Source organism: Mugil cephalus, chromosome 18 (assembly GCF_022458985.1).
Source record: "Mugil cephalus isolate CIBA_MC_2020 chromosome 18, CIBA_Mcephalus_1.1, whole genome shotgun sequence".
Classification (NCBI taxonomy): Eukaryota; Metazoa; Chordata; class Actinopteri; order Mugiliformes; family Mugilidae; genus Mugil; species Mugil cephalus.
Window position 1 is genome coordinate 10,273,021 of NC_061787.1, and position 15,426 is coordinate 10,288,446.

Sequence of the window (15,426 nt, forward strand, 5' to 3'; positions counted from 1 at the left end):
AGTTGATCATTATCACGAACGTGCATTTTCACCACGTAACTTCTCGCGAACACCCTGCCTTGTAAGAGCTACACGGGCGTGCAGCCGAGCACCTGAGACCGGCTGCTGAGGTGCTTTAGGAGAGACGTGCAGCCTTGTCCGGCATTCATTACGCTACTCAGGCTTTAATCTACTGAGCCGCTGTGTTTGTCACTCACCTAGTTGAACCAGACTGCTTTATTAACTGCATTACTCACGAAACGTGTTCCACCGCGCGTAGCCGTGCATGCAAAAGATTTTGACTAGATCACTTTACAAGAAGGAATATAGTGCATAATATTCTGTCAAACGCTGATTTAAGTCATAAAAATCATATATCTAAAAAAGAAGCTGACACAAGGATCTAACTTTTTTTTAATTTTTTTTTGGATTTGCAGACATCCAGTTTGTCAGTAGACTCCTGCTGCATGCTGTATCCAGATGCACGTATGAGTATATATGCCAGCTTCTGCTTTTCTCTTTTCCTCCTCCTCCCCTCTGTTTTCCATCTCCGTACCCGACTGGCCCCGAGCAGATGGACCCCCCTCCCCGTATGAGATGAGAGGTGATCAAGGCTCCTTCCTGTTAGAAGTATTGTCTGCGCCTCTGTCGCTCGCTCTTGGGACTTCCTGATTGCCAATGACGCTATTTAAACAGAGATTTTAAAACGAATTCCCAATGAATACGGTCGGATCGATTCATGACGGTCTTAGTGTCACAATTGCCTACTTATCATGCTAAGACAATCTGCGGGGGCCTGACAGATTTGCTTTCTCCAGCTCAATTCCACAAGGAAGCCGTGTAGTGACAAGTCATTAGCAGGTGCCTGTGGGGAATATCGGTCTTTATTGCTGTATGTCACCCAGACAGCAAGAAAGTCATAGAGGGAGGAACGCGGAAGGATTTATTAATTTCCCTCCTCTTTCTCTCCCTTATTGACACCACTAAACACAGCTAATGTGGCACATATGCAGAGCTCCCACCGGTGGCGGTTTCTATGCATTTAGCTGAGAGCGTAGCACACGTTAAAGCACATCTGATTGAAGTTTTGCTTCAGAAAACAGAACTGGAAATTAGTTTTGTATTTATCACATGCCTCATTCCACTGTATTTCCTTCTTGTAAAAGCTGCGTCAGCCCCTCCTCTCTCTGTCCATCGCAGTTATCAACCTTTCTTCCTCATCCTTTTCTTTTATGTGGATCCCCCTGTCATTATGGGGAACCTGGGCTTCCTGAGACATATTCCCCATCCATGGGTCCTGCTGCACCAAAAGATCATTTACAATCTGTGCATTCAATTCAGTCCACTTCAATTTCCCATTGGAGTTGGCAAATCTGTCTTGTTTAATATGTATTTTACCGCCAGCAAGACCAAAACCAGAAATATTTTCCAGACCTGTTTGTGGCACTCACCCCTAACGCCTTCAATTTTTTTCTGAATGGGGCACAAACATGTAGTTTTCAAGTTATTTTAGTGTGGGCCACTGTTGGTTTTAGCTAACTTTAGTCAAAGAGGAAGAAATAATTTGTAAACTGGGGACTATTTTCAAATGTGCTGTGATATATATGTGGTTTCCTACAAAAGTTTGGCTATATTGTGCAGTCTTCAAAAATTTCTCCCAGTGCAATTTTTGGACAGCAAAGGATTGCTACAGTAGAGGAATAAGCTGCCTCAAGCAGTAGTGGGATCAGTTCATTGTTGGTTTATTCATACCCTGAAAGAGACAAAATAACAAAGTACAGACAAGCCCAGTAGGATATTCACGAGGTCCCTGCAGCATGGAGCTTTAAATGAGAGTTAATGGTTATTTTCCAGCCTATCATTTTCCTAAAACTGTCCAAAAACAAAAGAACACACCGTCTCATGCCACTAATGTGACCTAGATGTTACGGCCATCGCTTAACTCCAGTTCTCCCTCGGTAACTATGGAAACCAAGTTTCAATTTCCAAAATTGGCAGAGGAGAAGGAGGAGTAGGGAGAAAAGGTGAGAAGTGAAATCCGTTTGAAATGTACAAAGAGGGGAAGAAAGGGACAGGAGACATGTTTGATTTTTTAAAAAGCCCAGGCAACAGTCGATATCGGTAATGTCTCTCAGTTTTTTTTTCTCTTTGTTCGCAGACAGAGATTTGAAGCAGAACCCCCTAAAAACCACTCTGAATCATTAATCATATTCTTCTATACTCAATCACGTAGAGTTCCAGGATAGAGGGTCCAGGCCCTGTCTTCCATTAACCAAGTCTGACACATCTCTAATCCACACAGCCCACTCCAGACCCATATCTGGTAGACGACAGACACACACACACACACACACACGGCCACTGTTGATTTATGAGTGCTCATTCCTTCTTGAAATGATCCTTTAAACCCAACTTATCAATGCACAATGTCGATGATCCTGGTGTAACGAGCTGTCAACACAAGCTTAGAGAAGATGCATGAATGAAAACACAAGAAACAAAAAGACTAAATATCAGAATAAGCATCAGACATGAAGCTAGAGACCTCACATCTCTCTTTGGAATATGAAGCTTTGAAGCTGCAGGCGATGCTAAAGAAAGAAGATTAAAAAAAAAGATAACGAGGGGACAATTATAGCAATTAAGGTGTTACACAATGTGATCTGGCTCCAGTCACGCCTCCAATCAGCGGCCGAACCCGTCACTCACAACCTGCTGACCCGACAGTCTGCTGCCATTGAATAAAACATATCACCGCGGCTCCTTCTACAAACAACGTGAACCTGGAAATGGACAAAGTCAATGCCGCGGCACACGTTCTCCTGATTGGTTAAGATGATCTGCGCATGATTTCGCTCTGATCTGTAACCGACATGCATGTTAATATTCAGGCGCTATTTTGCAATTTAGTCAAACCACATTTTATTAAAGATCGCCTGGGAGATGTTGCTTTTTAAGTTGGCTGGCACAGACATCTGTCTGCCCACATTGTTATTAGTGATGAATACAAAGCGAGGATAAAAAAAATAAATAAATGAAAAATGGCTTTTAGATTCAGTGCGCTGGGTTATGTGTAGTGTAGCGCGTGTGACGCTTCAGCAGGAATCTGTCATTATGCAGGGTCATGATAAGCACAGTTAAGCACATATGAAAATGAAATGTTTTTACGATTAACATTTTTTTTTATTTTTATTATTTAGCAATCATCTAGCATCTAGCAGGCTGGGTAAAGGGTCGGATGGTGCAAAGATATATTTCATGTACAATATGCTGAGTATGATGAATATAAATCTGAGGCTGTTTAATAAAACCTTGTTTTCCACAGGTGTGGGTTACTACTAGCAGATGACTGACTGTCTGTTCTGTTAAATGGTGGTGCGTTTGATGGATTAATCAAACTGGAAAGACAAACGTACCTCTTTGGTTTCATGCAAGTTGATTTCTAGGGTTTTTCTATGGTTAAGTTTCTATGGCACACTTAAACGAAAACGCTGTCAAAATTTAATTCTCAATTTCACAGTTTTACTCTGGTCCATTGACCCGTTTGCCAATCAGGGCCAAGTTCCCGTCCTTTTAATTCATTACAGTTCTGTCACTCTGCCTTTCAGCTCTCATCATCCTCACGTCCACCCCATCCTGGTTGTCAAGGGAGTCTCAACTCGAGTCTGAAACTGCTGACAGTACCCTTGATGTACCTGAGTATTGTGGGTTGGCTTTGTGTGCTGTAGATCTAACAAGGGAAACAACACAAAGCACAACGAGGCCTGACGTCATCAACCCAGACAACGCGGAAAATCTGTTCCTAATATGGAATTCTTTGCTAAAACCTGCAAAAATCTGAATGCTGAATTTCTGTGTGTGTATGTGTGTGTGTGTGTTTGTGTGCAGTGACTGCAAACATGCATCTGTGTATTTGCTTCTGAGGCAAATGGGTGTCATTTGTCACGTTCAGCCGATGGAGAGACAGCGAGCCCCGGCGCGGGCCTCCACAAAGACATGAACAGGGAGTGTATTAACAGGAGAAATGATTGAAAAGACCCGAGAAGTAACCTGAGCTTCATGAACATCCATTACTGAGTTGAAGCGCTGCGAGGAAAATGAGAAAATTGGATGGGAAAGGGGAAGAATAGTGAGGTCGGACAGGGTGGGAAAACCGCGCACGAAGTTGAGATGTGTGGGTGCTTCATCGGTTTAGGTCGCGGGCAGAGTTTGGGTTACACACATTAGGTGGATGACCACATAGGACATTTTAATTTCCACCATCGTTCGTGTGTGTGTTAGCTGTTTTTAGTCTAACACGGTTTCTCAATTAACACCGACAAAAACAGTGAGAAGAGCAAGGATACAAAAAAAAGAAATGGTGACATTGAAGCCCCATTATATACTATATGGGGAGGAAGGGCAACGCACAGCTGTTATCACTCACTCCAACCTGTTGCCTTCACTATCTACATCACCCAGCTGTTCATTTAAGAAAAGCACATGCTAATATCATGGGGACAAACAATGCAATCACATACATATTATACCCCCCACGTATTTGACTAATGTTTCTGTTGTCCAAGCGCAGGATGTATGGAGGGAGGAGAAATGCATGCATGAAACCTGCTGAATTAGGGCTCTTTTGAATGCAAAGGAAGCGTCTGACATTCGCTGGAGTCCTCCACTGATGTCATCAGGGACATCAATAAATCATGTTGCAAAGCAGGAACCCGTGCGCTGATCCCAACCAGGCTTTGTCCCACCGATCATTCACTATTAGACTCAGTGTCAGGGGCCAGAGTGGCTGTCACTGAAGCTCCGCTGAAGTGGGATGGAAAACAGCATAACATTTACTCCTGCTGATGAAATTCTGCATCAGATCCACTCATAAGTTAAGACTCTATTGCTGTGGAACAATACAGCTCAGGCGCACTGCATCATGAATCTTTCAGCCTAATCAATCACTCTCCGGAGCTCTCACTGTGCGGCATGCAGGGTATCAGCGCTCGTGCACTAGTCTGGCTGCATGATCAATCCTGAGGGCGGCTCACTGGGGAGGATATTTATCTTTTTTTCTCCGGGGGTCACCTCATGCTCCGTGCGACCGAGGGCTGCGTGGCTCCGACGTGTTCAGCGACAATCTGCCTATGAAGCGAGTTCTGGAGCCAGGACGGTTGTGCCGCATCATCAGTGGGCAGCTGGCTGTGGCACTATTCAAAGTGGAGGCTCCGCAGGAAGCCAAAAATAGGAGCTGCAAGATCATCCATCAATAAGGCTTGTGACGGTTTGTCAGGCTGTACTTCTAAACCGCTACTGCTCTGACGTCATCCTTCTGCTCAGCAGCATGACGGGAAGTAACAGAACTGCATTTACAAACGGCAAATCTGGCCAAGGTCACGTGTATGGATGACTGAGACTGCAATACAAAGGTTAAATAACTAACAATATGACAATGATTGTTTGCAAGCTATTTATAGCAAGCTAATTCAGACCTCCACACTTAATTCTATTTCCATACTTACTAGGGTGTGTCTAACCTCTCACTCTCTCTCAGTTTCACTATTTATTCTCACTTTTCTCCACATCTTTCTCCTTTCTTTGCATCTTTTTCTCTTTTTCAGGAACCAGGAACAAGGTGGACAAGGAGCCAAAGCTTTGTGACAAATGGCCCCCACTCTAAGTCTGGGTGTCATGTGTGAGAGTGTATTAGTATATTCTTTAAAATATGCGTTTTCCACGTACATTCTTGCCAAAACAGTCCATTGAAATATGCTAACCGGCGCTTAAAGACTATAGTGTTTTGCCTCCAGTTAGGCCCCGCCCCTCAAAAAACTGTTTACAAACTGTGAACTGTCATCAGTTTATAAAAAGAGTAAATACAACTGTCATATGTGAGCCTCTCTTTTTATTGGATAATATGAATTGTTAATTGTAATACTTTTATAGGTTGGTGTGAAGTCAAAGAAGTAACTCTAGAAACAACTAGTAGTGTAATTACTTAAAAGGGAATAGCTAAGATTGAATTATTTATTTATGAAGGCATGAAGGCACAAGATCAACCCTCGGATTCAGTTTGATAACGGCATTTTTGACTTTTAGTTTAGGTCAGTTCCTAAATGTTACATGAACTCATGAAACATTTTGATTGATCAATAATTAACTTGACGTCTCCAATTGGTGGATTGGATAAGATAAAGGTTATAAAATATCAACTTAACTGGGGTCTACATCTTTGGTAGCACTGATCTAATCTGAAGGCAAAAGAGGGCTAAAGATGAATTCATCTTGATCTCTCCCAATACGCTTAATAAAGCAATAAATTACACCTCTACCTTCAGTCTGCCTAAAAGAAAAATACTGAAAAAGACTCTGCTTGTGCTCTCAGTGTGAGTTTCTCCAAATACCTTTTATAATTGAATGACTGAGATGTAAAAGAAATAAGGGGAATTACTGTATGTCCATTGTTTAACAATCTAATGGGATAAACATGCATAACTGCTGGTTCAGAAGACCAAGGGCACTGAACCATGGCTGATAATTAAATACGTCCTCCTCACCACCCGGCCGGCGCTCAGCGGATCACATTTAGCTCCATTTATGCTAATAACAACCACTCCACAGCAGCAGACAGACCACCGTGGGATTCCCCCAAATCCTCTGAGGCAGGCGGAGAAAGCTTTATCTACAGCGTTCATCGGAATACCAATGTGTCTATATCACATCACAGTGGCACACACCGTGGCTCTGCTCCTCTAAATGAATCCATATCTCACTGTGAAAGAATAAAGGCTGACAGGCCCAAATCAAAGTAATCATAAGACTTAAATGGGCAGTTTTGTTGAAGGTGGTCCGAGGCTTTAATTTAAAGCTCCGATGTGCTGTCACAGTGAGTCGCAGAAACAGATCAGATCCATCAGCTTCAGGCAGACAAAACCCTTTATCAGCAGGCCGACTGGAGAGCTGTCTGACTAACTGCTGGTAAGATTGGATTATCACGGCTGGACAGAGAGCTATCGGCCCTCACTGACTTCAGTGGACCCACTGCACTTGTATAAAAAATTATCACTACCTAAAGAACCTACAACGTCTACCGTTAGTTATTTAGTTTGTTTGTGCAACCTTAATTTTAGAAATAGGCATAACCTAAAGCAAAATATCAGGAGACATAACCAGGCATTATGTTGTTACCTATTACCTGAACCAGTAGGGTATATGTACAAACTGAGAGCAGCACTGACATGCTCATCTGTCTTATGTTACAGGTGGGAAAGTAAACAAAAAGTGTGTGACCTTCTCTCATTATCACCACTGAGGACAGCAGAACTGACATATAGATAATCAAACTGTGGTTGTACTGGGAGGCATCCACATGAATCATCTATGCAACTGTGCAAGTGCGAACGGGTTCATGTTGGTGCAAAAATGCACCTGATGAATCATTAGCAGTGGTGTAAAATCACTGATTTACACACGTTTTGTATTTAAGTACAACTCTGAGAGTTAACTTAACATGCATGTCTATACAGTGACATCACAACGTTAGTTGGGGGCAAAATAGAGGGAAGCTTGAGGTGGACACTGTCACTGTCAACCGGGAAAATGTCGTGTTGTTATATGAGGCAATCATCAACAACTCTATTTGCAGCGTACATTTGACTTCAAGTAAAAATTAATATCTAATATTTATCATCATTTTCAGCTTGAATAAAGTTATCAGGATAAATTGTGAATGAAGTAAAGTTATCATTATTTGGAGTATTCTAATGCTAACCGTGAGCTAACACAATGTTGGTTGTGTGTTTCAGGGGTGTCCTGGCAGAAGTTGCATTTACTATGTTACCCTCCCCAGTGGAGAGGCTTCACTTGATAAAGACAGACCCCTCTGTGTCCTCCTTTGGTCAAATCGTCCATTCAGTGAGTGAGAGTGTAGGTGTCGGTGAATGTAGTCCCATCAGACAGAGTCAACTTTTTAAAGTAACACCCATGGTCTCAGAGAGTGTATTAGTATATTCTCTACAATATGTGTTTTCCTCGTCCATTCTTGCCAAAACAGTCCATTGAAATATGCTAACCGGTGCTTAAAGACTATAGTGTTTTGCCTCCAGTTAAGCCCCGCCCCTCAAAAAATGTTACACTGTTTACAAGTGAAGGGGTCTATAGATTATAGGGAGAAGCACCCTGAGGTAAACCATGCAGACAAAAGGAGAACCAGACTCAAAAAGTCCCATGATACTTTCTACATGGACTCCACCATATTTAATTTTACTGAACTATATTAAACAGCTGTGGCTATTTTACAGCAAACCTGTCAGAAACAGTGAATGCTGTAATGGAGCAAACGTAGTCGTCAGTTTATAAAATGAGTAAAATCAACTCTACTCCAGTCACCTACAATCCTCAAATGCTGCTGATATGTTAATGCACTAATAATGATCTAGTAGAATAAAATAAACTTTAGATCTTTTATTCAAAATAAGAAATAGTAATATTGTACATCTTCCACCATCTTTCATTTTGAATTTGGAGTCTAGGATTCCTGGAATAGATTTTAGCACTACAGCTGTTAATTGCAGTCATTGAAACTGGTTGTGATTGTGTGTGTAATGACTTCGTTAATTAATATAAAGACATATTTCTTTTGAAATGAATCCTGGAAAGACATAACAAGAGTCTCTGCTGTATAAATACTGCGTCATCTTACAGTAGCACAAACAGCCAAATTCCTTTGGTTTGCTCTTGGGTGTGTTGGTCTGCCATTCTGGGTAGAGTGTCTATCCCAAGGGGGGAAACAGACAGATAGGGAACATCCTGTGGACCACTGTGGCCGTCCTGGAGGAGGCCTGGATGGGCGGAGTGGCGGAGAGGCGGAGCAGGGAGGGCTCCACAGATGTGAGCCCAGAGATAAGAGGCAAAGCTTTCGTAACAGGATAATGGCTTCCTGTTTGAATGCTCGGCAAATTGTTTGTCAGGTTACAGCGGCTTTGAACACAGGCGTGTTTATCTGAGAATCAGGCGGAGGGAGAATGCGAAAACAAGAACAACAAAGAGTCCTTGTGCTGTTTACTGGGATAATGATTTAGCTACGGCGACTGTGACAGCAGCAGCGGACACGACAGGAAGGAGAGACATTAAACAGGAAGTTGTCTGGCCTGAAGTTATACTTCATTACAATCAGAGTCACAGAGAATTAAACATTTACCCTGGTGACTGTGACTTTAGAAACACCACAAATTACTCCAAGAACACATTTTAACCAAATAAGACAAGGCAGCATCCAAACCTATGTACTTGTTTAAAAATCACATTGACTCAACCTTTTAGGACACTGTTTATGTTTTAACGTTTTAAGTAGCTGATGTCAAAAAAACAATTTACAACTTTGCAGAGGAGACGCCTGGAAACTGTTGCCATACTTGTCTGGATTTGTTTTGAAGACCTAATTTTCTGTCTCCTCAGCTATTTCAGATGTAATTTGACTGCTCATCGTAAAGATAATTTACGTAGCTGGATGATAGAAAGCACAGAAGACAGAAGAATATGTCAATGACCTTAAAGAAATCAGAGAAACCTCTTGATGTGACTCCTATCGTGATGCGGGGATCATCTGTCTTAGTTCCTCTCCTTCTCTTCTCTGCCTGCAGTCAGCAGATGTTCAGGCACATCTGTCTCCTGCAGACGACTCGTCCAGAGACAGAAACGAGAAATGTCTGCATAGAGACGGAGATCCGAGGTTGCTCTCTAAATGCGGCACGCTTAAAAAAGGGAACTCTTAATGGAAGTTTAATAAGCTGGATCTCAAGATGAATGCGCGAAAGGAAAGTGAACACTGTGGCTTCAAACAGGGAACTTGTCAGGACAAAACCAAAAGAGAGGCTTTGAAATATGGCTACACAAAGCTAGTCCACAGCTTGGCTCCACCTCTCCTATAGCGTACAGTCCTCAGCTCGCATCCGCCCAGTCCAAGCTTAACACTTCTGAGTGATTAGGGCAGATTTGTCAGAGACAACCCTCTCCTTCGCTTTCCTGAGATGGAGCTTCTTGGTGAATGCAAGATATCATCAGCATGTTTAGCTAACAGACCTGGAGCCTAGTGGGCAGTCTGACCCCCACGCTCCATATTCATGTGACATTCTGCGCTGGTAGCCTGCCAAGAGCTTTGTATATCAGCTCCCAGAGCCTTGATCCTATCAAGTGAATTTAAATTAGTGCAGACTTGAACTATGACAAGAACTGTGACAAGAACTAAGCGGAAGGCAGTGCTGTATTTGTAGCGTCTGATGTCAACAACTTGGGGTTCACCAGGTATTTCGGCAAAGAAATATTTAATTTGCAGATAAAACACAGAGAGAAGTGGTTAGAAGCTCACAATCTCTTGGAAGGATTTATACACATGATAAATAAACAACACTCATTCTTCAGAAATATTCAATCTGTGCTGTGGTGATTGCTGGTTCACAGTATATACATAACATTCACATTAGCATCTAGATTTAAATTACAACTGGTTGCTTGATTTTGACCAATATATCCAGCTTTGGAAGAAGAGATTCTCAAACTCAGTTTAGCTAGAGGCTAGTAGCCATGGAATAAGAGGAAGAAGAATGAAAATGAAGGCGTTGAAGAGATGACAAGAAACAAAAACTTTTAGCAAAGCAAAATAGGCAGCTAGCACGGTCGCAAAATCTTTGGTTGACTACTATTCAGTCCTTGTGTAAAATCCCATGTAGGTATGTATGCTTATATCATGTATGTATATGTTTACGGCAGTTGCACGGCCACCCTACTGTTGCACATGTTTGAAATAAAAAAAATGAAAATTTGAACCTGCGTATTATTTGATTAGCTTAACATTTAATGCAATATGATGATAAAAATGTATATTTATAAATAGAACTAGTTCAATGTAAATCTCACCATGAGTTTGAGGGTCCGTGGCCTGAAAAATGTTAAAAACCCCTGATTTACAGTGACAAGCTTTTAATTTTGACTCTTCGATCTCTTGGCCACTGTTTTAATTTGAATCTTACTATATAAACAATTGTATAAATTCAGCAATGTAAAGTACAAGCAAGCTGCTGAAAAAATGTTAATTTCTGTTGTGTAACCTATGGCCTCAGGTAACATCCCTTCTTTCTTCTCTTTGCAAAGTGTCCCCTGGTGTGTTGACCACTTGTACTCACACCCTGGACACCCTGTTGATGCCCTCACCCCCCCTCCAGGTCTACTCACTCAGCAGCTGGCAGCGCAGGACCTGCAGGCTTGTCTTCATGGTATCATGTGATCCGGCTCCTCCTCCACAGTGCTCATGGTTCTCTGGACAAACACAAAGAGACGTAAGGTGAAACTCATTGCTCAGGTATCAAAATCACATTCGAGCCACGGTCAGTGTGACATACCGTGATTGCATCTGGGTAGGGTTTTGTAGAATGAAAACTAGATGAAGCGACGGGGGAACCTAACCTTGACAGTTTAATCCGGCTGATGACCAACACGCAGCAGATAATGGGAATTAGACGTAACTAACATTTCACAAAAGAAAGACCAGGTAGGACTGGTCAGCCTCAGCTGCCAGACTTCAAACCAGTGCTGGCATGCTGCAGGCTGCGCTGCTCGGTAAAACCAATTATGAAGCATTAAACATTGACCAGTAAGCCTTGTTCTGAGACAGCCACTGTGCGCATGTCAGCAAGAAGAGTACCCAAGGGTGCACTTTAGGAGAATGACTCACTGACGGCCTTCTGCTGAATGAAAGGCCAAGCACACACATCTCCTTTCACCCCTGGAGGAGTGCGTGCATGCGTGTTTGCCTCCTTTTGTAGAAAAGCCCCCGGGCAAGACACCTCTCACCCACGCACTCTACATAAAACAGACTTCTAAAGGAGTGTATATGAAAATATAAACACGCACCTAAGCACCCTTCACCTTACCTGCATGAATAATCTGATGTGAATTTGACATGTGAAATTGGATTTGCGCCCCCCAGGATGAGAGCTCTGGTTGCAGGCGACCCGTGCTTCTGCGGGAGACGCGTGAGATGAGAGGCACAGGCAACAAAAGCACAGTGCACTGATCCTTTCATAAGGTTTTATTTCTCATAAATGCAGCCGCGCTCCAGGGACCGAGGAGAGGCAATGCACTACATCTGAGTCATCCTGTTTATATTGCTGTCATTGTGACAACCTTTTAATGCCTCTAAACTATGTGGACTTATAAATCCGAATGCAAGCACTGGCTGTTTCTGAGAACTAACAAGGATGCTAGAAACCAAACTCAGGGGGTGATGGTGCATTGAGTTGTCAATAGTGGTAGAATATGTTGACACGTTGCAATGTTTATATCCATCCTCAATTATTGCGGCATTGTACTGCTGCATTATTACACTGCCTGTTGAAAGTGAGGTTTATATAAAACTTTTCTACCTATTGGTTGAGTAACTCGGGGTTCTCTCTGTTGCTCAAGGCAAGGACACTACAGCATGTGGTCCATGTACTGAGTATCAAACTTGTAATCCTCTGGTTTGTGGACAAATCACTCCACGTACTGAACGCCATAACCTCTGCATCAACTTACAAGTTGCGTAAGCATAAACTGCGGGTGAGCACACAACCACCCAGCAAGACCCAATAAGATGGACAACTAGCAAACGTAAAACAGCTCACAACAGCAGCACGGCCACAACGCACAAGCATCTTAACAGAGAAGATCCGTCCACTTTCCGAGCTCAAAACAAAAAGACAACAGACTCAGTCTTTGGGCTATTACAGTTGTCTGATTCTTGGTTGGCGTTTTGTTGCTTCCTGATCTGTTGTGCTCTGTTTTGAGACAAGACCTCAACAAAAGTCCTGTTCGGACTGGTCTAGTATTACCTGGGGACCTCCGATTATTTCTAATAATCAGGTCGTCTGTGACCTTAATCCCGTGCCAATTGCCCATGTCCATGATTTGTTAAATAAAAATTACGCCGCAAATTACCTACCATAATTCTCATAACACAGAGGTCCTCTGATAAAACTAATCCATTGTGAATCGACATCTCTGTTTCTCATTTATGGGTGAGTTTTTACTCTTTCGCAACTTTTGTTTGATTTTCGTTATTTAAGAATTATGAAGGATGTGCTATAATTTAAATTAAATCTATCATTAATGTGTTCATCAGCAAAAGTGGAGCTGATTTAAACACTGACAGGTCATTGGTAATTTCTTCCCTGGGAAAAACACTATCAAAAATATTTTTATATCCATCTTTCATCCATTATAATTTGTAACGTAATTAAAACCATCTCTGACACGCAGTGGAGTGAGACGGGAAGTAGCAGAGCCATGACAACATGATGTAAATTTGAGTTTGTTTATCCCGTGCAAATTCACCACATGAAAAACAGACGAAGGGGAGGGGGATGATATTTGAATCACAGGACGTCCTCAGGTAAAACTAAACCCAGATGCAAATAAGATTCTCTAGAAGTGGATGCTAAAGGCTAGCATGGCAGTGCTGCTTTCCAGCTTCAGTTCAAGTGCAAACTGCAGCTGTTCTGCACATATAGACCTATAAAGCTAAAGGATGTAGATTTCCATTAAGATTACACTCTAAGAGTGTTTAATTAACTTTTATCATTAGTTGGTTTCATGTTAAAATATGTTATTTTGCGGAAGCATTCGAAGCTGTTATGGTAGAAGTTGTGGTTGTCAGATGCCAAGAACTGAAATGATTTATTTTTTAGTGAAAAAAATAATGAAGATAAAATAGTTTGTAGCTTCCCTAAAGCTAGCATGAAGAAACATGTAGTATTACATACTATAAGTATGTGAAATGTCAAGTTTTCCCAGCCTAACTACACAGACTACTAAAAAATGCATTATATAAATCATATAAAAGTTAACTGCAACATACATAGCAGCATACTGCAACTGCAAAGCACAAAACTCGACAAAAAGACTTGTGTCTTGCTTTCCGTTTAACAATGGAAAATCAAAAGCTATTGTATGAAATGGCAAAGCAGAGAAGAAAAACCCCGGCTCAGCTCTCCTTTTTACAAACAAGATATGAAGAATAACATGACCGAAATAAAAAAAATATCTAAATAAGCAACTAAAAGTGGGCTATAATCAGATACACTTGAAAATGGCTTAAAGATACAATTTTGCGATTTTTCCAAGTGAGAGAGAGGCAAGAGAGGCACACTATTACCTCTTATCTTTGCTGTAGTAAGGTAGGAGTGGGAAAAAAGGTGAGGATCCAGACAATGTGTGATAAAGAAATGAGCTGCAAACGCATCCTCACATCCACTCACAGCAACACCATGACGCTGCAGTGACGGCATCCCCTTAGTTTTACTCCTTCTCTGCACTTTCATTTTTTCTTTTTTTTCTTTTTTTTTTACCATCACGTTCGCAGCCTAATGAGCTCGACGGCACGGAGCGGCTGAGCCTCTCGACGGTGATTACGCCTCATCAGCGCTGGAGGACCGGCGCAGGCTCGTAGACGTGCTCTTTAATTTGCCCGGCGCAAGGGGTGAGGCTGCGGGTGAAGGTGGATGAGGGGAGAAGAGACAGTGATGGGGGAGAGAGTTTCCTGTGTTCCTGTTATCACGGAGCAGGGGCTGTTTTTGTTGAGACAGTGTTCGGCTCTTCTGCGCCCCCCTCCCAACCCCCCGCTAAGGAGTTGAATTATAGTTCACACATGCAGGTAAAAGATAATATAGGATGACAGTCAGGGTCACTGTGCTGCCAAAACCCCAGACGGGATGAGAGCTTCATTGGCAGCTGCTGACAGTTTTGTTGCTACACTTCTTCACACTGGCTCAACCACACGGAAACCTGGATTCAATTCCAGACCTGAAACCTAATCCACACGTCTTTTACTTTGAGCGCCTGGTAAGACCCGGATTTGAGAAGCGTCATGAACAAAATGGTTTTAGTGTGCAGCTAATTTCCTAGCTAATGGTCCACAGGTCTGCTTACGTGTCACATGACCGCCTGATCGTCTACCTTTGTGTCCACTTTTGAATTAATTTAAATAGGTAAGGTAAAGAATAAGGCACAGCCATCGAATTTAGCCACACACACTGAGCTCCGCTCCACTGATGAACCACAGAGGGTTCATCCATCTAGGTACACAACGGTGTGTCTCAGAAGACAGGTGTGTTTCAAACATCTTAAAGACGGGGAAAACAAACAATCTCTCGCAACCACTCGAAGGAAACGTACCAAACTAACAACAAAAGAGCATTTCACGGGTAAAACAGTTCCTCGTGAGCAGTGGCAGCGTAGCACGGTACACTTTCAACCGGAGAGGGAAAAAAAAAAGTTGCATGGCAACTGACATGCACACAGACGCAGCCGTCACCATAGCAACCCTAATGGTACATTATATTCAAATTCATTCACAAGGACATTCGGGGGCTCGAACTGAATTGTGAAAAAAAAAAAAAAAAAAAAAAAAAAAAAAACAGAAATGAGGAGATT

General features: G+C 42.3%; 1 protein-coding gene across 2 annotated transcripts in view; it reads right to left on the reverse strand.

Annotated features, from left to right (window-relative positions):
- tmem108 (transmembrane protein 108) overlaps positions 1-15,426 on the reverse strand; it is a 45,555-nt gene that overhangs the window by 6,219 nt on the left and 23,910 nt on the right. For both annotated transcript variants that reach the window (XM_047568106.1, XM_047568107.1), the window contains exon 2: positions 11,191-11,274. In XM_047568106.1, coding sequence (XP_047424062.1) covers positions 11,191-11,230 — 40 coding nt within the window. In that variant the 5' untranslated portion in view covers positions 11,231-11,274. The remainder of the gene's footprint in view (positions 1-11,190; positions 11,275-15,426) is intronic.